Source organism: Hibiscus syriacus, unplaced genomic scaffold (genome assembly GCF_006381635.1).
Source record: "Hibiscus syriacus cultivar Baekdansim isolate YM2019G1 unplaced genomic scaffold, ASM638163v2 tig00111402_pilon, whole genome shotgun sequence".
Taxonomy (NCBI): Eukaryota; Viridiplantae; Streptophyta; class Magnoliopsida; order Malvales; family Malvaceae; genus Hibiscus; species Hibiscus syriacus.
Genome location: NW_024063082.1, coordinates 4,878,236 through 4,902,304, shown reverse-complemented (window position 1 = coordinate 4,902,304; position 24,069 = coordinate 4,878,236). Strand labels below are relative to the sequence as shown.

The 24,069-nt window shown below is 32.3% G+C and overlaps 2 protein-coding genes across 2 annotated transcripts; both read right to left on the bottom strand.

Moving 5' to 3' along the window:
* Positions 1–18,142: 18,142 nt before the first annotated feature.
* On the bottom strand, positions 18,143–19,138 carry LOC120161732. Its single transcript, XM_039171947.1, has 2 exons — positions 18,614–19,138; positions 18,143–18,528 (listed from the first exon to the last, which is right to left on the bottom strand). The coding sequence occupies exons 1-2, from the start codon at positions 19,064–19,066 to the stop codon at positions 18,169–18,171; spliced, it is 813 nt and encodes a 270-aa protein (XP_039027878.1). The 5' UTR covers positions 19,067–19,138; the 3' UTR covers positions 18,143–18,168.
* Positions 19,139–19,816: 678 nt separating this feature from the next.
* LOC120161424 lies at positions 19,817–22,734 on the bottom strand. Its single transcript, XM_039171677.1, has 7 exons — positions 22,521–22,734; positions 22,026–22,090; positions 21,893–21,922; positions 20,994–21,795; positions 20,446–20,715; positions 20,083–20,136; positions 19,817–19,915 (listed from the first exon to the last, which is right to left on the bottom strand). Exons 1-7 carry the CDS (start codon positions 22,557–22,559, stop codon positions 19,817–19,819), a joined length of 1,359 nt encoding a protein of 452 aa, XP_039027608.1. The 5' UTR covers positions 22,560–22,734.
* Positions 22,735–24,069: the final 1,335 nt, after the last annotated feature.

Here is a 24,069-nt window from a genome sequence, read left to right as displayed (position 1 = left end):
AATTTTCTTGAAAATGACTCATGGTCTGATTTTTCGTAATTCATTTTCCGAACTTTTCACTTCAAAGAATAAATACTTAAAATAATTTTATTCTATGAATTTAATATTAATAAAATATTTTAATATTATTTTAATTAAAATATTAATTATTAAAATATTAATTATATTTATTAATATTTTTAATAATATAATATTATATTTTTAATATTATAATAAAATAATCAATTATTATTATAACAATATAAGATATTATAATTTTATTTTAATAATATATAATAAATGTTAATAAATTTATATTACTTATTAATTTCATATAAATAATATTATTAAATTATTAATAATGAATAATATTATTTAATATTAATATAATATTCTAATAATATTTTAATAAAGATATTTAAAATATACTAATTAATATTTTTAAATATAATATAACACTATTATTTTAATAAATAATTAATATAATTTATAATATTTTTATTTCAATAAAATATATCAATATTAACATTTTTATTAATAAAATTATAAAAATAATATTTTAATAATAATAAATTATTTTAATATTTAAAAATAATAATATTAAATTTTATGATAAATAATATTATTTATTATATTTAATATTTATAATAAATAATTTTTAAAAAATTCATTAATTAGTAAAAAAAGAGTTTAAACAAACATATTCTAAACATTTTCTAAAAAATAATTTTTAAAAAATATAATTTATTTTATAAAAATTATTTTTCAAAAATTATTTTCAGTTAAACAAATGTACCGTTAATGCTTTCTTTTTATCCAGATTTCCTTTTAATGTTCTTTTATTTCTATAACGTGTGGTATGCATCAATTACGTGGAATTGAGGAAGTGCATGAAAAGATGTGTTGAAATTTTGGCAGGAAGAAAAGTCTTACATCATTGAATTGTATGGATGGATTTGCAGGTATTTATTTATTGCTCGTCAATGATTCCACGCGGAGTGGTTTAGTTCACAAAAAATAAAATTATTATTGAGAATACAATTTTCAGAGTGGGATTACTTAATATATTAATAAAAATATTATATTATTTTGTTTAATTTGTTAGAAAAATGTAAAATTATATTATTTGATTAAAAAATATATAAGATAAACAAAATATTTTATCAAATTATAATTGATATATATTTTCTTTTCTAACACATATACTTTTTATTATTTTTAACTTTTTATTTCTTTAAAAATATAAAATTATACTTAATTAATATAATAATAAATTTATTTTTAGATATCAATATATTAAGATATGTACATATTTACACATGTGTAAGTATATATTAATTATTACATTTTTTATTTCTTTGAAAAGTCAAAAAAATACTTACACCAATATAATTATGTATTTATTTTTAGGTACGAATATATTGAGAGATGTACATATTTACACCGATGCAAATATGTATTAATTGCTACACCTTTTATTTATTTAAAAATAAAGAAATATACTTACACTAATATAATTATGTATTTATTTTTAGATACTAAGATATTGAGAGATGTAAGTACTTACATCGTTGTAAGTATGTGTTAATTTATATATTTTATTTTATAAAATTCAAAAGATAATTGAGTAAAATAAAAAGATAGATATATCATACATTCTTTTAATCATAATAAACATTAATTTTTACATCATTTCAACATTCACATAACAAAATAAGAATATGAGTACCTAATAAAGCTTGTTGGATCTCACCTGACAAAGTCCTATGTTGTTGATAACATATGATTTAAGGAACAAAGGGAATGATAGTTTTTGAAATATTTCTTTTGTTTTATAGGTATTTATATCTAAGTTGATGGGAATTATTAAATACCTATGAGACGGAGAGGAATAACATTTTTGGGAAAACACCTAAAAAAATTATTGTAAGGAATGCTCTGAAACCAAAAGTAGGTATATGATTTCAAGAAATATTATTTTACTTCCTTAGAGGAAAAGTTGCATCCCCGTCTTTAGAGATAAACAAAATTTTACTCGATTCAAATAAATTAATTTTTTACCTTGATTCAACATTAAAAAATTTAATTTGATTTGATTCGATTCATAATTTCGTAAACTCAACTTGACTATAAAATAATTCAAATAAAATTGGAGTTACAAAATTCGACTTGTTAACCTAACTAACTCAAAAAATTTTGACTTGACCCGATCGAATACTCGCTTTTGTCTGACTCTATAGTTTGTCTTGGATTAACTCTTATTTCCATCCGTGCCTTTCAAGTTAAACTCTTAAAAGCATTATACATAGTAAACCCTAGATATAATCTAGGACAAATGTTATATTTGAAAGGCTGAGGCATAAATTAGGGTGGTTGCATCATTACATTCGGTTTGCTGTTAAAATTGCCGTCAAGACATTAATGATGATTAGTAAAATAAAGAAACAAATAAAGAAACTTTTGAGACATTTTATGCATTCATCATGTTCTGTTATATTTCATGTTGTCATGGTTACGCTTTTGTCCTAAAAGAACAGAAGCAACCGATAAATAAAAGGAATGTGGTAGTAGAGAGTGAAGTAATTCTTGACTAGGTCAAGTGTGACAGAGAAACCTTTGTCCACTCATTTTTTACTGCAAACGCATCGAGACCAGCTCGTAATCCATCGGCAACGCTCTTCGATTTGGGAAACTTGGTTGTGTTAGTAGTCCAGAGGATTTTCTTGTGGCAAAGCTTTGATTGTACATGTGCTACATTGCTTCAAGGGATGAAGCTTGGGAGGGACTTAGTCACAGGCCTGGATCGACCCATTTCATCCTCCTGATGATCCTTCCCCTTGTAATTTTACATATCAGTTTGCAGTCGGAAGATATCCAGAAGTTATACTTCAAGAAATTTCACATTCGGCCTGACCCGTGTCCTTGGAACGGTATACTATTTAGCGCACACCCGGACTAAACAAGTTTTTCACAATTTCTGTTTTGATCAATGATAAGGAAGTATACCACACATATGTGCTTCACAATAGCTCGGTTGAAGATGGTGTTGAGCCATGAAGGACTTTCTGTTTTGGAACTATTTCACTTAAAAAAATATTTAAATAGGAGTCCCAAGGAGCCATCGTTGATGTCCAACATGGATAAAGGTTGAAGTTAGTGATGGAAAATGTGAAGTGGAGAAGATACAAGGTTTGTGGATTTTGGATAATCGAAATCTAATCGATTTCAAATATAATGTTTTGTCACTGTTGAAATCGAGTGTACTTGGAGACAAGAAATAAATAGCAATATGTTACTGGAGTAGCGTCTGTTATATACAGGGACGGAGTTCTCTTAGGGTTTAAAGGGGTCCGATTTTAATAAAATATTTTATATTAGATAAATTTTAGTCTACTGTTATTTTAGTTTATGTAAAAATAAATATTTAAATTAAAATATACAAGCATTTATTATATATTTAATTAAGTAGAACCGAACTACAAATGAATATCTCATGTTCTGAAATTTTATTGTCTAATAACAATTTAGGTAATTTTAAGTTTAAATATTAGACAAATAGACATCATCTTATGAATTTTGAGTTTAAATACTTAGTAAGTCATTATATTTCCTTAAAAAATTCAATATTTCTGCCCCCGTTAATATTTAATCCTGACTCTGTCCCTGATTATTAGTATTGCCTAAAATCGTAATTGCACGAGCACGATACCCATAATAACCGTAATAGTACCCATTATATCTACAATCATAATAAATGTAACACAATTAAAAACATAATCTCAACCACAATTAAAAATCTTGCTTGAAGGTCGTGAGTAAATAACTCTCCATTATTTAAGTAGGTGTCGTAGAGCAAAAGAAGATTGGGAGCATGGAAGTATGCAAAAATTTGTGTTAGGGGTGTGAAGTCAAATAATTCATATAAAATAAAAAAAATATCTAATATATAAGAGAATTTAAAATTTCTAGGGGATGCGACAGCGCTTGCACCCCAACACCCTCGGTCCATCTCTAATTGAGAGAGAAATATAAATTCTAAGAACAATTTGTTTAAGGACACAAATGATTTTTAGAAATAATATTTGAGTAAAATTATATATTAATTTTTTATTAATATAACATGTTATTAATTTAATAAAAACTAATATTAATAATTGTAATATAACTTGTTAATTTTCGTTTATGAAAGAAAAAATATATATCCAAATATGTATTAACGGAGCTAAAAGTTGTTGCTTTTTATTTTATGTTCACAAGGCCGCTCTCTAAATGGCAAATAATAATTTAATACACCTACAAATATACATTATTTTTAAGAGAAAATAACTTCTGTGACCGAAAATGTCTTATAATATACGATTTTAACCAACTTTTTTTGGATTTACGAAAATGACCAACAAATTCGCGAACTCCAATTTCGCAACTCAGTTTCCAAATTCGCAACACGAATCTGTAATTCGTAACACGAATCTATAATTCGTAACACAGAAGTCAAATTCGCAACACAGAAGTCAAGAGGTCAATAGGCGCGTTTATTTTCGCAACATGAATTTTATTTTCGAATTCAAAACACAATATTAATTTCACAACACAAATGTAAACAATATAATCGCAAATCATAACTTAAAACCCTAAATCACAACTCAGTCCCATCTCCATCTCTCACTCTCTACGACGACATCCGTCCCCATCTCCGGGAAATCCGTCTATCTCCATCTCTCAGAGACACCCTCACAACCATTCACGGTCAGAAATGGAAAATCAACCACCGAGGGTTAGTTTTTTTAATTATTTTTATTTTAAAAATTTTGTATTATTATTAGAATTTTCATATTTAAATTGATGATAAATTTACTGGTAATTTCAATAATAGATTAACCATTTCACTTAGATTGCTTAGTAAATTCATTCGGTTGCTGCCAATACTGCTAACTGTATAGTCTTTAACCCTGTGAAGTTAGTATTTGTCTTTGTTTTGTCTTTTGGTTGAAGTAATGCAATTCATTCAAGTTTCAATTGTAGAAGACTATTTGAAACTTAAACTCGCAACACGAAAATGAAAATCGCAACGCGATTTTAGTTTCGCGTTGCGATTTTCATTTTTGCGTTGCGATTTTCATTTTCGTGTTGCGATTTTAAGTTTCAGAAACTATTCTTCTTCTGCAAATTGAAACTTGAATGAATTGCATTACTTCAACCAAAAAATAAAGACAAATACTAACTTCACAGTGTTGCGAATTTAAGTTTCAAGAATAAACTACTACTCTTTATGTTGTCCTTGAACCTGCACTAAACCTATATGTTGTCCTTTTAAATGTTTATATAAGTGCTTACTTCTGGAATGTTATCTGATGCATTTTGTGAACTATGATAGAATAATAACTTGGGTGAATACCGTGCAAGTTTGAAACATATTTGGCTTTGTTTTCACTGTTTAATATCATGTTTGTTTATAGTGTATAATTTGTAGTTTTTGGTATATCTAACTTGGTATGTTTATTGTTTTTGTAGAATTTTTTTTCGGCTTCATTGACCTTAAGGAATAAATTAAGCCTAACCACTAGAATTGTGTCGACACTTACACATGTACAAAGAAAATTGTTTGAGGATACTTGCTTCGGGCCATGGCTGAAAGTAAAACATCCGGGTGGAGATGATATGTTGACCCATTTGTTTCTTCAGACCATGACTAACGATCTACCCGAGAGGATACAACGTGGTGATTAAGAGATATGGTTTCATTTTCCTTCGGCATATACTTGTTTTGGGCGGGAGGAGTTTTGCTTAATCACTGGTCTACGCTTCGGACACGATGATGTAGGTCGATGCACTAGTCATATCGCCCGCCCATCATGGTTATCTCGGGTTTTTCCTGAGCTGGCAAAGGCGAAGTCGAGTTTACACGTCGATGACTTGAAAGATTATTTGTTAAAGATGGTTTTAGGAGGATGGATGACATCGATGTTGTCAGAGTATGCCATTTATTACTTTTGCATGTCGACTTTTTAGGCAAAGAGGCCAGACAACCAATTTCTGAGGACCTAATATTATTGGTAGAGGACCTAAATGCATGAAACCTGTTTCCGTGAGGTTCATATCTATGGAAAACTACCTATAAAAAGTTGTCGTATGCCTTTGAGGACCGAAAAAGTTTGCGTGGCCATGGTTCCAAATACACTTTGGCAGGCTTTATTTGGGCCTTTAAGGTAAGAATTTCTATATAATGTTTCCAAAATTATAATTAATTATTTAACAATTACTAATGTTTGTGTATTATATTGTTTGTAGATTTGGAGTTTTGAGGCTTTTCCCAGTATGCGGACATATGCAATAAAAAATTCAAATGATATTCCTAGGGCTATTTCCTGGAGGAGGATCCGGTTGTTGGATTGGGAAGAGTTACTACCATATACGACGATGAATGATGTAAGTTAACACAAATACTACTATATGTAAACAAGTTATTACTAGTAGACGTTTAACTTTGTTTGAGCTTTTATATTGTTAGGAGACCAACTATCCATTACAGAGGCTGACACCCACAGAGGCTGAGCTTGCCACTGATTGGTGGCAAGCTAGTAAGAGTTTTTTTGATGGCACAGATGATGAGTAACCCCCACTTCGAGAGACATCACCTCACCCAGAGCCATCAACTGATCGAGCCGATTATACACCTCCACAACGAGAGCCATCACCTATTACGTCACATCATCGAGCCTCTTCTCAACCATTACCTCATGATAGGCGACCAACAAAGATTCCACGACATTTATCTCCCTGTTCTCCACCTCCACGGGATGAGTTAGGGGAGTTACGTGATGAGGTCAATGCTTTGCGTGAGGAGATCAGTACTTTACATGAAGACAATGGTGCATGGCGTGATGAGGTACGGTCTTCACGTGGTGAGGTAGAGGTTTTACACGATGACAATGGTGCTTTACGTGGTGAGGTATCTACTTTACGTGATGAGGTAGCCGCTCTACGTGAGATTGTTGCATCGTTGCAGAATGAGGTCCATACTCTACGCAATGAGGTAAGTTTGTTTAATATTATACTAAAAATGCAAATAACCTTTTTTCGACATTATTTAGTTGTTTATTTACTGATTTATGTATTAATTTATTTTTAGCGGCCCGATAAGGTAGATGCTTTACGTCTGGTTTTTCTTGCACGACGGGGTTCACGCATCAGACGTCGTGCACGTGCCATTACGTCTCCGTTCACCCCAATAGTGGCAAGACTCTGTAAGAAGAAGCCCGATTCACCTGTCATCGTTCAAGAGGCCTCTCCTATCGTTCAAAAGGCCCCTATCATCGTTCAAGAAGTCCCTCCCACCGTTCGAGAGCCCGATTCACATGGCATAATATGTCGACATATTGATAAACCCCCTCAAGTGTCCGACATGATAGATGAGAGTTGGCTTTCGTATGAGTTACCGGTCAGTACCATTCCGGTATCTGAAGTGGAGAGGAGAACACTACCGGACACAATTCTGGATAATACCCTTTGGGCTAAGACCGCAGTTGATTTTTATCTACATGAGCGGAGCCAGGGGTGTTACGCTGACATATGCAAACTCGACGATGATATGCATTTGTTTCTTGATCGGTCTTGGTGGGGTGTGTTATTAGGGGTTGAATACAATGTCTATTTCGACGGGGGGTAAGTCTTATATTCTTCTTATATTGCATTTTGATTAATTTTTTTTAAATTTATAAAATTCACTAATATATGTATTTTTTTATAAAACAATATTGATGCATGGGTGTTACGTCTTCTGATAATAAGGAAATAAAAAAAATAAAAAATACGCAATGGACTATTATGCCGACGTCTTTTCACGTAGCTCACTTGAAGGATCAGAGAGACACTTTATATGTGTTGGGTAATGGAAAAACTAAACTTTATCCTGCGTGGTGGGAGGTCGATAAGGTTAGTATTTATTTTTGAATATTTTAAAGGTGTTCATAAATAAAAATTTGATGTGCACAATTGAATTATTATTTATGATTGCAAGTGTTTATCCCTATTTTAGAACTTCGCCATTGGGTTCTCGTCGAGCTTCAGCTCCCATCCCTGAAGACAATGGTATATGACAGCATGTTAAATTACATACCATTGTCTGATTTGAGAGATATTATTTGTAAGGGATGGAGCGCTCATTTGGCTAAATACTTGGATGCGATTGATTATTGGACTAATTCTGGAAACAAGAAACCAAAGAAGTTCAAAGTTACAATGATAAGAGACGAGACCGCGCCACAACAAACACAGGGAGCTAGAGGGGATTGTGGTCATCTCGTATGCATGTGCTTGGAACGTTTGATGACAGGAAGTAAACAGTTTCTACCTCCCACAGATAGAGATAGAGGTGCAGTAGGCTTGTAGTTTTGGCATTTTATGGCTAGAGCGATATATGCGAGACGCTTTCTACCTGCATCCGCGTGCTGAAAGTGTGCATAAACAATTGGTAAGTTTGAGCAAGTGTTATTAACATATATACTCTTTATTGGTTTGAAAATGTTTGGTTAAGTACCTAGAATTCAATAATTTGCTGTTTGTTGGTTTTAGATGTATAAAAAGTGTTGTTTGAGCAAATGTTTGGTTTCTGCAGGTTAATCCTGAAGTGAGCAACGTGAAATTGATGTATTTGTAAAAGTTGATTTGTTTAATTGATGAGGAAATAAGAATTATTTTTTGCTTGCTTAATTGATTTGTAAGAGTTGATTTCTAAAAGTTGATTTGTTTAATTGATGAGGAAATAAGAATTATTTTTTTCTTGTTTAATTGATTTGTAAAAGTTGATTTGTTTAATTGATGTGTAAATAATTCTTATTTTTTGCTTGTTTAATTGATTTGTAAAAGTTGATTTGTTGTTTTAAATTTCAATCTGCATTATGTTGAAGGCAAAAAAGACTTGTTGAAGGTACACTTTCGCAACGCGAAAGTCAAATTCGCGTTGCGATTTCGCATTTCGAATTTGACTTTAGCAACAATCGCAATGGGAATTTGAAAATACACATAATACAACGTTTGCATTTAAAAATCACCTAAGTTAATAAGTCCCAAAAGATGAAGCCGATTGTGATTGGGATTTTGATTTTGATTTCCTTTTGCTTGGCACCATACGAGATTTGGATTTTGATAAGGTTACATATTTTGGTAGAGGAAAAGATGATTGTGATGGCATTGGTGATCCACAGGTCAACCTTGTATGACCACTTTCCTTGCACCGACTACATGTCGATATGTAAAAGTTGATTTGTTTTTTTAGATGTGTAAATAAGAATTGTTTTTTAGCCTAAGGAGATTATAGAAACGATTTTGTAATAATGTGTTTCGATACATTTGCACGCAGATGTAAAATACATTAATAACTAGTATTGATATTTCAACAATCCTCAAATGTATATGTATAAATAGAAGCAAATATGGATGTAAAATCCTAACCAATCTGCCAACAACGATTCAGAGATCAAATGTCGTTATATATTCTGAGCAATCAACCTAAATGAAACGCGAGAGGAATCCTGACCATCATAATTTTTATTAACAAGCAGGAAGACTGGATATGCGAAGAATTCCTTCTGAATATTATCCATTTCATCCAGCTCATGAAGATAGGATAACCGTTAACCGAAACAGTCTGAGAGAAATATAGATGATGTAAAAGCAGTTGCATATTTAAAATCTCGAAGGCGATCCATTTGGTTCTCAAACATTTAAAGCATCGGAAGCATTTCAGACTTATGATTTGGGTGGTACACGGGTAATACAACAAAATGCATCCAAAAATTCTCGAGAATTAAACGCTAGATATTTTAATAATAATGTTAAAATAATGGAAGACACACACGTAAAACATAAGTACTGATACAATTAACAATGTAAACGGATAAAAGTTCTCTGGTATAATGAAAATAGCTGTAAATGACAAGTTGAGACGCTTGTCATGTACGCCTATTACCATTGCACCGGTAGAATTTTACCGTTTACATTGTTAATTTAGCAAAGTATCGATAGTTTATACACATGTACCCTTCAATTATTTTTGTTATTATTACAAGTTGTAGCCCTCAATTATCGAGATTTTTAGTTGTCATTTGTTGCATTTCCCGTATACCACCCAGACCATACGTCCGAAACGTTTCTGACGCTTTAACTGTTTGAGAACCAAAGGCATCACCATTAAATATGCAACTGCTTCTACATCAAGTATGTTTGGCTAAGACAATTTTAGTTTAGGGTTAACCTACCTCAGTGAACTGACTGAAATGGATAGTATCCGAAAAGACATTCTTCAGATATCCAATCTTCCTGCTTGTTAACCAAAAATTACGATGGTCAGGATTTTCCTCGCGTTTAAAGTTGGGAAATAACAATGGAAATTAGGAATAATCAATGATAACATGCATATTGGCTAAGTTAATAAGTTTTGAAAAAGGTAAGTTGTTACCTTATAAATGAAATTTGAAACACTCTCGATGCTTCCATTGAGTAAGTTGTTGTTTGGATGGAACAAAAGCTCGGGCTCATATTTATAGTGGAGCCGAAATTTATATTTAAATTCAAACTCAAACTCAAATTGAAATTGAAATTCAAACTCTAATTACATATGAAATGAATTTGAAATGCAGTGTTAAATTGAACATGAAAATTGCATAATTGATTCATACTATTCAAGTAACATTCTTTATGAACCATCAAGCTAAAAGACAATATTACTTGAGTTCAAAGCTGAGTTGTGAGTTGATGGGGTTGTCACACTTGTCACATGGTGGGAATAAAGTACTCACATGGAAAAGATAGATTGTTTTGTTATGCACAACCCATCTCATCTGAATGAAAATATACATACAATATAATCAAACCAAAACATACATACACAACAAATTTATACATAACAATGTTCAAATAATGTACCCACAACGAAATTAATCCGATGAAAAAGGGTTATTTCTAACGAAGTCCGAAACATTATTTTCCAAATAAGGTACCCATAACAATGTTCAAATAATGTACCCACAACAATGTTTAATTGATTTGTTGTTTAATTTTCAATCTACATTATGTTGAAGGCAAAAAAGACCTGTTAAAGGTACACTTTCGCAACGCGAAATAATCATTCGCGTTGCGAAAGTCAAATTCGCAATGTGGAAGTCAAATTCACATTGCGATTTTTGCGTTGTGAATTTGATTTTCACGTTGCATATTTGACTACATAAAATACAACTGAAAAAGATAAAAGACAACAATCTGATAAGTGATAACAACTGAACAGATCATAGCAATGTTCAAACTCAAGTTACTAATGGATGTCTAACTGAAAATGTATGCATTCACACATAAAATACACATAATACAACGTTTGCATTTAAAAATCACCTAAGTTAATAAGTCCCAAAAGGTGAAGCCGGTTGTGATTGAGATTTTGATTTTGATTGCGATTTTGATTTCCTTTTGCTTGGCACCATATGAGCTTTGGATTTTGATGAGGATCCATATTTTGGTAGAGGAAAAGATGATTGTGATGACACTGGTGATCCATAGGTCAACCTTGTATGACCACTTTCCTTGCATCGACTACATGTTGATATCCTCTTCTTTTCACCCTTAGACGGTATACGATCGTGATTTTTTGGTCGGCCAGGTAGCCTGCTGTCTATGACTGGTGGCAAAACTGTTTGTAAGTCATCTGATATGTCCCACTCAAAAGGATATGGAATAGGGTAGACAATCTCGGCATAAGTCTATCGATATACTTCTGTAGTGTAGCAATCCATAGCGTATACACTTGAATCATCTTGGTTTAGATGAAGAGCAACTTTTATAACATGTCCACACAGATAACCAGATGTTTTCCATTTCATACAACTACACGTCTTTGCATTTAGATCGACAAACTCATTTAAGTTATTATCCAATACTTCAAACAAAGTGTTTGAACATGGTTCAACTCTCCATGACGGTGACTTCACAACACGTATCGTTATCTTTTTTTCAGTCCATGGTGTAACACGACGTTCCAATGTTCCTGTAAATTTAAATAAATAATACTTAGTAAAATATATTAAATATGATAAGTTACAAATTTAAAGAAATAATACTTGCATGGTTTCTTTTCTTGTAGTACCACTGTTGAATAGAGACTCGAAAAAACTCCATTAACATAGTAATGGGTAATTTTCGGGAATGACGACTTAGAGCGTTGATTGATTCTGCACTATTAGACGTCATGAAACCATATCTTGCTCCAAGTTGATGTACTCTTGACCATATTTAAAACCCGACATCTTCTAGTGTTTGAGCACATTGAGGCAAAACACGTCTTAAATAATTTATATGCTTATTAAAATAATTTCCTATAAGCTTTTACAGCCTTCCAGTATGTCTATTTGTGATTTTTTATGTCAGCAGACCTTGATTTTAGATTTCTGTACAAATGAACACCACAAAGTCTATGAAAAGCATCTGGGAAACACTTTCTAACAACATTGTCAATTGAGTTTTCCCTATCGTATATGATTGTTAGATTGCTAATAGGACCTATGCAATCCCTAAGATGCCCCATAAACCATGTCCATAAAATAGAGGTTTCAGATTTGCCAACCCCGTAAGCTATCGGCAGTATCCCATTGTTAGCATCCATGGCTACTGCTAATAAGTTTACTCCAAGGTATCGACCTTTCAAATGTGCTCCGTCAACTATATTAACTGGGTGCATGCAAGTAATAAACGAATGAATCTACAAAATAATATACACAAGAAATATAATCATTTAAATGTGAAATGCATGTAACTAACAAAAATGAGTTAACAAAATTATATTGATTTACTAACCGCGACACCAATGGCGATAAACAGCAACTCAAAGCTTCCATCTCTATCTGTTTTGATATGAGTTACCGACCCAGGATTTTTCAGCTTTAAATTGTGACAATAAGCCGGCAGTTGGGCAAACGATGCTTCTGGCGACCCTCTCAACAATTCCAAGGCATAACATTTGGCTCTCCAAGCTTGAGAATATGAGATACTAGTCTTGAACCGAGCATTCATCTCAGTCATAATTTCATGTCCCTGATATACCCTGACATTCAAAAACATTAACTCAGCCAGAAAACCACCCAACACCTTTTTATTTGCCTGTCTATGGTGAGGAAAAACTTGGGTTCTTGAACATGTATGTTTATCAATAAAAGTTCTAACTTGAAACATTTCACAATCTTTTATCCTCTTTGCAATCATACGCCACGTACAGTTTTTGTCAATCATACACCTTGTTTCGAAACGATCTTTGCTTGATTTGTTAACTTTTAGTTGATCTATCTTCCACACATTTCGTATACAAAGCTATCTTCAAGTCTTCCTTTGTATAAAAACAATCATCTTTCTTGATACAAATAACTTTTGTGTAACAATCAACTGCTATCTTTACCAACACTTCTTCCGGTATCTGAAGTAATTCTGGCATATTCCAGTTATACTCTCGTGGCATTTTCTTATTTATTTTTCTTCGGAGACTTCTTCTTTTTCTTTTTCAGGGTTATATGAATTATAGAATGGATGTTTAACATGTTCACTCACAGTCGTAACTTCCTCGGCAACGGCTGTTTCATCATCAAAATTCGGGTATTGACCAATATCAAAATCATTACACGCAGGGTCTGTTTCTTCTTCTGAAACATCATCAAAGTCCGGGTATTGACCAAGATCAAAGTTCGGGTATTGACCAAGATCAAATTTCGAATACTGACTAGTACTCACAATTTTTTCTGTTGGCTCATCATCGTCTAACTGATCAATACGAAAACTGGAATTTGGTGCTGAAAGTTGATTGGGATTTGGATTAGGGAAAGGTTGTGGGTTTTGAGATTGTGTTTGGTATTGGAAATATAGTGAAACAAAATTTTCTTGGTGATGAAATTGTGGTGGAACCATTAAATTTTGAGGTTGATAACAACGTTGTACATTGTGAGCACCATAAACTGGGGTTGAAGCACTTAGTTGATTACTACCCGCTACTGACCCAACTTCACTACTTCTAGGTTCAACAACATACAATGTAACATCATCTTCTTGCGAAACACTAATGTAAGCAATGAATCGTTCAATATCTTCATTGTCGGTTAACAAATAAACTTTACATTTTCTCTGATAAGATAGCCTAAATCCACTTAGGGGCTCTAAATTCAATTTCTTTACAACACATAACATTAGAGTTTCATAAGTTAACTTTTTTAATGACAATTTTAGTTGCAGATTCATGGGTAAAGACATATATTGTAAAACACCATGAACATTCTCCCATGACCCTCCAAAACACAAATCTATCCAAACATGATCAATATTAGATGATTTCATTCTACAAATTATAAATTAATTTACTAAACAAACGAGCTATAAACTAGATATCATCACTAACTTAGAGAAAAACATACCTTTATTAAGTTGATAGTTGATAATTTGGGAGAGAAATCATTGAAAAATTATATAGAAATAAAATTATGTAAAAAAATATTAGAGATGGGGAAGGATGTCGTTGGATATAAGAACGGATGTATCTGGAGAGAGTGATAGATGGAGATGGAATGAGTTGTGATTTAGGGATTTAGGTTATGAGTTGCTGCTGATGCGTAGTTTATATACCCAAAACATTTGTGTTACGAAAATAAAACATGCTGTGAAATTAAAATTCGTATTGCGAATTCGAAAATCGAGTTGCAAATTCAGAAATCGAGTTGCGAATTTGAAATTCAATGTTGCGAATTTGTAAATCACGTTGCGAATTTGACTTCTGTATTGCGATTTACAGAATCGCAATGCGATTTACATATTCGCGTTGCGAATTTGGAAACTGAGTTGCGAAATTGGAGTTCGCGTTGAGAATTTGTTGGTCATTTTCGCAAATCCAAAAAAAGTTTGTTAAAATCGTATATTATAAGACATTTTCGGTCACTGAAGTTAATTTCTCTATTTTTAATTTGGGGTATTGCAAGATTTATTTATTAATCTCTTATTTTTAAATTATAATTCTTAAAATTATATTCATATAAAAGTTTATGACAAAAAGAAAGTTTTAAAAAGATTATAATTCTTTTTAGGGTAAATTGCTTATTTAGTCACTCAACTATTATTTTAGTTTCATTTTCGTCACCAATTATTATTATTTTTTGAAATTATACCTAACATTACGTTTTAGTTCTGTTTTGGTCACTCGTCGTTAAAAAATAAACAGAACTACTAATGCGACAATTTTCTTTTCTTTTTCCAATGATGACCTGACATTACCTTATAGTGACACGTCAGCATCACCGTTATTTTTTTAACCATGGGTGACTAAAATGGAACCAAAATTTAACTTTAAGTATGATTTTTTTAAAATACTAATAGTTAGATGACCAAAACAGAACTAAAGTAATAGTTGGGTGACTAAATAAGTAGTTTACCCTTTTTTTATTATAATTTTGTGTTCACTAGTTGAACTCCTCTCCATTCATACTTTAGGCAAAGGCTACCTACTCCAATGCATATACTTTGCATGGTGTATTATTGTTCTGTTATATCATGCATAATTAACCCCCAACCTAACTTCCCAGTTCCCTCTACTTTCTCTCATGTAATAAATATTACCTCCTAATGTCATTTCTGCACCTTCAGTTCTTATCAGCAAATACTGCATCAAGCATATCATATCAGCATATAGCAATGGCAAAGCCCGGCTAACGATGAAAACTTGAAGGTAGAATGTGTTGTTGGTAAAATTACTGCAAAATGAGGCGTTAGTATTGACTGGAAATTTTAAATAAATAAATAAACATAAACAATAATATAAGGTAACCAGAATTGTTAGAAGAAATCATACTCAGCAGTTTGAGCAAGGAACCCAGATAAAGTCATCTCTTGGTAGAAATGACGGAGTTGCATTGTTCCTGGCTTGACATCAGCTTACAGCCCCAAACACCTGGGGGGTTTCTTCTTTCTTTCAATTTCTCAAAGTCAAGCCAGGAACCGTGCAAATCTACCATTTTCTAGCAAGGCCATATTTAGTATCAGTGGAGAGATTGCTCTGCTTTCAAAACGATCAATCTTTATTGTTAACTCAATATTTTCTTTTTCAAAAAAAATCTCAAATTTGGTGTTTTAATCTCGTATTCTATATTTTTGTGTAATCTATGCGTTTTCTATTGCCTTAACTAGAATAGGGTAAACTATGTTGATAGTCACAATACTTGGTTCGTATCTTCAATATATCTATCAACAATAACAGGACATACATAATAATCGCTAACACTTGCTAATCTCCCATTACTCCCTCTTTTCTCAGCTCCAAACCCTCTACTCCCCATTATAACAGCACCCAACCCCTGTCAAGACACAATCTCTCCCTTGTTCTTTGAGCTAAAAGGAGTGATTATGAAAGTTTTGGAGACTAGATTGGAAGAAAAAGGGAGAAGAGCCTTGATTTTGAAGACAATTAAACAAAACAAAAGTGGAATGACTTCACTTGTTCTTGAATACCCCATTTTGCTCCCATACTACATCTTTGGATTTCCGATGGACCTTTTGTTCTTGAATAGAACAAGATCTCTTCGATGAATTAGCTTTGCTTTTAATAAATACATCAAAGAATACCTCCTTCGTAGCTCGTGGACGTGTCGAACTGGTTCGAATCGAATATTACCGTCCACGTTTTATTACCTTGTTTCATGAAGTAGTAATTTGTTATTTGCTTAACTTTTTGAGTTAATAGCATCACATGTCCTCAATGTATGATCATCATTTTAAATTGGTCCCTAATCTTTTAAATATTTCAATTTCATCACTAAACTATGACTATCATTTTAAATTAGTCCTCAAACTTTTGAATATTTTAATTTCATCCCCAAACTATGACTACATTCGAAATTAGTCCCCAAACTTTTTAAACATTCCAATTTTATCCCAGACTATACGTATATACTAATCGCATCCCTTGTTAATAAAATCGTTAGGCCAAGTTATATTTTATACGTTGAAAAAAACAAAATTTAGGTTAAACTATGGTTGAAACTAATTACATATTTGGATGAAATTGGAATATTCAAAAGTGTGGGGATCAGTTTAGAAAGAGGGTAATAGTTTAAGGATGGTATTAGAATGTTCAAAAGTTTAAGGACTAATTTAGAATGAGATTCATAGTTTGGGTATGAATTGGAAATTCAAAAGTTTAAGGATCAATTTAAAATGATGGTTATAGTTTGGGGGCATATAATGCAATTAACTCTAATTTTTTTAACATTTTCATTAAAAAATCTAATAAATAATTTTAATTTCTGATTATTAAATATATATTTAAAATATCAAAAAGTAAAACTATATATTTTCAATAACCTAACTATTCAATATAATTATCAAACAAACCCTTGACAATAATTTGAAAATGTAAGATATAATCCATTCCTCATCTATTTGTCAAACAAGCAACCAAGTGTTTAACGGCTCTTTCATTTATATATATTTAGTAAACACAAATTTAGTCAGCAAAGGCATATAAATTCGATGAATCCCATTTCATTAATCAGCACCCCAATAGAAGAGAAAATAGTTAAATAAAAATCCGTCTCCACCACCCATGCCCATCCCTAGAGACAATCAATCATTGAGAGTCCAGTAAAGGAAGGAATGAATGGTGATGGTTGATTCAATAAGGACATAAGACTTAAAGATTTAAAGATTATGGATTTAAGAGGTTGGGATGAGGTATTTTAAGAATATTTTTAGGTATGTAAGAATTTTAAAATTCTTTTTAAAGGATAATTTTTAAAATATTATAAAAATTTAGAACTCAAACCACTATACATTCATTGAATGATTAATTTTTCTATAAATGTTTTAAAATGAAACATTAGACCTCTACTTTAATAAAATAATATTTTGAGTGTACATTTATTTTATAATTAAACTTTATATTTTTTTAAAAATCAAATATTATATATAAATGTGTGTTCGTGATATGCCTTGCCTACTTAAACTATGACGGTGAACTTAGAAAGGTAAATCATAAAGGAATTTGCACAATTAATCTTGGAGTTGAGTTTACTCATAGCTCACGATAAATCCGGATACCTTAGTAAAGAAGGCTGTAAGAAAATTCATATGATCCAATTCATGCAAAAAATTAATTCAATATAATTTGACTATTTTTTTTCTTCATATATGATGAGGAATCTGAAATTTCTGAGAACCAAAAATTTGATGGGAGCTGCTTTGAGCAAAGACAGCAATGGCGCATTTGTTACTGTTGAAACCATCCCATAGGGTGAAGGTAACAGTCCCTGAGATGGTCTTTTTAGCCTCCATGTCTTCCACATTGCAGAGCTTTTCAAGTTTTCTAACAACAAAATCATTGGACAAAACTTTCCCTTTATTTTCTCCTGCAGAGCAGTCATTTACTAATCCATTCTCGTATAAAGCTACCATTACTTTGACGCCATTGTTGTCTGCTTTAAACCTTAAAGCTCCTGTTAGTGTCACTTGCAATGTCTCCGACGTCGGCCTCTGGAAATTCGCCTGTAATCGGAGAGTAGTGCAGCTTTTCCATGTTATAACGATGAAATGCTTGAAGAAAACGAAGAAAAGTAAAGCAAAAACAAACCTGGAATGATGGAGCTGGAAATCTGGGAGCAGTAGCAAAGGTGGACAAAAGAACATCTTCATCATCAGGCATGCATTGAGCCCTACCCTGAACCACAACCTGAGGTGTAAACATTGTGTCGAGTTTCAAGGCTTCGATATAAGCTTTTTGTCTTACAGTCCATAGACTCGATCCATAAGGGTCTTTCCAGCCGTTATAGTCCCAGTAATCGACGTGATAAGCCAACACGATCACCGGAGCTTCAAGACGGAAATCGCCTCTCCCTAGCCTCGACAACAGAAGCTCAGCCGCCTGGGATGTCGCGCAACCTTGGGAAGAAAACAATTCCACCATGATTGGGCCGTCGGGGAGCGGAGCTTCATCTACTGTTCCATTGGTTTTGGCATGGTTTTCAGTCCCTGATGAAGATGAAGAGGAACCCTTGCTGAAACAAGAAAAGAGACGACGTCCCATTGTTGTCGTCTCTCTCTACTAGTCCCTCAGGGATTAAAAAACATAAAAGCCCAGTGGTGTGGAATTATCAGCTCATGGCATTGATGGAAAATTGAAATGTTAAACATAAAAAAAAAATAGTTATTTTTTTTGTGGTAACCGGAAAGAATGGTAGAGAGGGAAATGTGGCAAAGAAGATGCCAAGAGTAGTTTTGTGGCCAAAAAAATTAATTACCACAAATATATCCAGGATTACAGTTAAAATTCAAAACGGTTCACCAGGTTTACTTTTGCAAGTATATATGTTATTTTATTTATTAAAAAATATAGTATTTAACAAGAACTAAACGAGGGAGGGGATGTTGTTCTTTCTAGGTGACTTGAGTTTGAATAATATGTGCGTGAGTTTATCTAGATTTAAAATCGAACATAGATTATTACCTTGTTCGACAAACCGGTTTGCTGATGTAGAGGGCTATCAAAGCTTAGCATTCAGTTACATTTCTACACTTTTTGTACCAATTTTAGTCTTATTTTATGTTGGAAATATATTCTAATAAGGATATACTGATATGATCCTCCAAAATCCTCCGAATAAATTCATGTCTGAAAAACATAATTCTGTTAAGTTTAAGCTCATGTTTATAGTATTTGGATTTTTAATGTTTCTTAAGTATCTATGTCCAGTACTTAATATATAAAATCGATCTAAACAATTTAAATATGCTCATGTTTATGTGTTTGGATTCATCTAACTCCACTAAAATGTTTTCATTTGTGTTCGGATTCCAGAAATGAGAACTGAATGCTTGTTTGAAAAACAATAGAGTGAAAGAGAGATTCGGAAAGGATTCTTGAATTCCTTAGGAGCTGCATACAAGAGAAAAATATGGCAAGTGAAAATGTACTTTCACACAAGCCATGAGAACCAAAATTTACCACCAAAATGTGGCACAAAAGTGGTATACGCTCCTCTGGTTACAAGAAGTAAGAGACGACATTATATACAGAGACTTATTCCTTCATCGAAAATGGACCTTCGGAATCGAATTAGTAGAATTTCCCCCTCTCCTTTGATTACCAACTCTTCCCTGTTGGAACATAGATTATATACATAAAATTAGATAGTGGATGAGATGACAAAGCTAAAGTTTAAGACTTTTCCATGTAATATGGAATTTATAAAGAAAAATGTAAGGGGACAATCAAAGGGTGTTTTAAGTTCTAAGATATGCAACTTAAGGATAATGAAATTTATCAAATTGATAATCCAACACTGACTGGAGGCCCCACTCGATAAGTTTGAATGATCATATCTCAGGAGGGCATTAAGACCTCTTCTATGTGATCATTTGTTTAGCATGGCTAAAAGGCTAAAATCATAAACCATAAATGAATACCTTGGGAGCAACCGTCTGAGTTTTACCACCCTTTGCAGATGCACTCTGGTTTGGCCCTTTTCTACCTGCAACCATGCCTTCAGCAGCCTTGCCTTTTCCATTGCATTTCTGGCCCAGATGAATTTCACCTGTGTTATTTTCTTTCCCAAAACCTATCACTTTGCTGCCAACTCCCATCTTCTCTCTAGCTTTTGTAGCACCAGCAAGTGACTTTTGTTCATTGACTTCGTTTAGCAATGAAAGTTTGGAACGATGAGTCTGAGAACTAGCCTGCAAAAAGTTACACCAATGGGTTCTTCAACATGATCCAGTGTTTAGAATATGGTTTATTTTTCATCTTAAAGCAACTTCTAGACATACATAAACCAGTTGAGAAAAATTCTACATCAGATAAAGAAAATCAATCCAAATAAAGCTTAAATTATATAAATTCTATGTGTCCCACCCGTATTAAGTATCTAAGTTCAAACTGTGTATTTTGCACAGAAAGCACAATACATACAAATGCACAAGTAGACAAGTTTCTGAAGGTACCAAGTGCTTCATACCTTTGATTTTATGGCTTCCTCCCAAGTTTGCTTTGTAACTGTTACTAATCTGCCTATCCTAGAATTTCGGCTCTCTTCCTTACCTCTAAGGTTTGCTTTATCGTGCATATTAGAAGGTTTCACTTTGTTTTTGGAAGCTTCTGTCATTCGTGTTGCATTTCTGCTATCTGGGGTTTGTTCTTTCCTCTTTATCCATGAAACGGTTGACCTCTTAGCTTCATAACCAGAATATGAAGATCCCACGCTAGACTTACCGGAGGAAGATTTACTGTCCCTTGATTCCACCCTTTGACTCCTATCAGAATTAATCTCCACCCTTGATGCTGGTCTTGTAATACAACTTTTCCTAAGACTAATCCTCACGGAGGTTAAAAGCTCACTTGTTTGACCGAAACCTCGACTTGATACCTCAAACAACTTCTGCTCATGCTGTGGTTGAATGCTCTCGGAGGTAACTGTGCTTCTAGTATTGGTTTCTCCCGAGTTATCTGCCATAGGACTCGAACTTCTTTCCTGATCTCCTCGGGTAGACACAGGTTTGACATATTTTCCTTTGGCATTCTCAGTTATTTCAGAAACCAAACTTGTTTTCGAGCTAGATCTCCCTTTCGAATTTATAAAGCTATGCTTCGGTTTAATTCCCTTCCATTTCTTGCTCCTGAAGTCCTTGCCTCTTGATCTCGAAACTGACTGTGGAAGTGTTGGTGAAGCTGTGCCAACCATGCCCAACTCTAAGGTTACCCCTTTCTCATCGGAACACAAAAAGGCCGATTTCAACTGGCTAGAAGAGCATTGGTGAAACCTGAAAACTCACATTGACTTAATTTAATCTAACCTAATGTCATTAAATCTAATCCCATAGTAATCAAACAGTAATTGAATAATGAACAGATGCTTACAAATGACTTGTTTGAAACCATTCATCATCACTGCAAAATCATAACAAATAAACTAAACAAATCAGATTTTTTTTATGGTTGTTAACGTGTCCATCAAAATACTTAAAAATCAAACAAGTTGGCTGAAACTCACATGTCTTGGCTATTGAGCTTTATTTCTGAAGTAAGATCCACCCACATCGGCGCTTCAATTTCTTCCTACATATTTCAATGAAAAAAAATCAAAAGGGCATTCATTGGCAAGAAACCATGAAAAGAGTTCGCGAGACCTGATATCATTTCCTTCCCAATAAAATTAGAAAGGAACATAAGTTTTTGCATATTTTGAGATGATCAAAATTTAACATTTTTAACATATAAAACCTTTTGTTTTTCATGTTCCCTGCATTTTCCCAGCAAACAAACATACCCTTTTCTGGTAATCAAAGGTATATCATTTCACCGATCCAAAGAAACTCCAAAAAAAATATTCATCAAGATTGTAACTAACTTAAAACCACAGGGAACAAGACTTAGATATTAAAAATAAAAATATATACATGAACAAATTAAATAAAAACCCAGAAATGAAAAGGAAAAATGGTATCAAGAAAACGAAATTTAAAGTAGAAGGGTGTTAATTTATTACCAGAAATGCCCAGTGATCTTTTTGATTCTTGAAGGCCATTTTCTTTTTTTCCCTCTGTACTTGAATCTCCTTTTGAAAAAGCGGGTTTTTGATTTGGAATCAAATAATTATCAAACAAAGGTGATTTAAATGCTCTAAATTTTCCATTTTATTTCTAGGGGTTTGGCTCTTTGGCTTCTTCTCTGTTATAGCAGAGGAATGGAAAGAGAGAGACTGAGAGTCCAGACACGTTGCCGTTTTCTGGAATCACCATATGAGGATTTGAAGAAAGTTCTTGAGGGTTGATTTCTAGCCGCTGGATTGGGAGTTGAAAAGATTGGATGGTGAGGATTCGATCGTGAAGAATTAAGGTTTAATTTAATGATAGTGTTTTGGTTATGTGACATCGCGTCAGCCATCTCTAAAAATTCGACCGTTAGAGATTTTCAAAATGCTGGGGAGTTCTCTAACGTTACCTCGTCATGATTACTTTTTAATTTATTTATTATGAATAACAAAAATCTTGATTACCACTAAATTGAAAATATATAAATATAAATAATCATTTTATGTATAATATTATAAATTAAAAATATTTTTTCTTAAAATAATGCTTAAATTATTTATTATTATAATATATGAAATATATCAATTTAGATTATAATAAAATATAAAAGTATTTTTATAAAAAATAAATTTATAATAATTGTATATGTTTAAGATAACTTTTAATAAAAAAATATATACTTTAAAAATATTTTTATCTAAAAATATTGAAATGATGAGATATAAGAATTTCAAATTCATAAATAATTTATTAAAACATATAATTATATCTTAGTTTTTTTTAATATTTTAAGGTGATTTACAAAATATTATTTGTTCAGAGTTTTCTTAACCAATTGAAATGTACACACACCATAAAATATTATAAAAATTATAAATTTATAAATTATAAAATAAACATACTATCAGAGAGAGAGAGGGAGGGAGTATCCTATTACACAATGTAAAATTTATTTAGTTTTACACAGATTTAGAACCGTTGGATGAGTGAAAATAGATGACTGAAATTAACAGTAGGAAGAACTTTACAATGTATACATACATACATACATTAAACTATGTAAATGAAAACATTAGGGGGGGGAGAGAGAGAATCCTATTACACAATGTAAAAATTATTTAATTTTACACAGATTTAAGACCGTTGGATGAGTGAAAATAACTGACTGAGATTAACAGTAGGAAGAACTTCACAATGTATACATACATAAATACATACATTAAACTATGTAAATGAAAACATGAGATAAATCTAGATGGATTAATGAGATTAAAGCTTCCAAAATATAATTTTATTCCCATTTCATCTGTATACAAGGAACTACAAAGTTGGATCTTACATCACTTTACAACAGAAGAATATACACAACCTAAACCGAACTATCCAAAGAATAAAGCGGCCTCAACAAATTCCTATCTGTCTATGCACATTATCAATCCTTCCGCCAAGAAGCATAAAACGGTAGATATATGTCTACGGACTACAGAATCGTTTATATTTGCT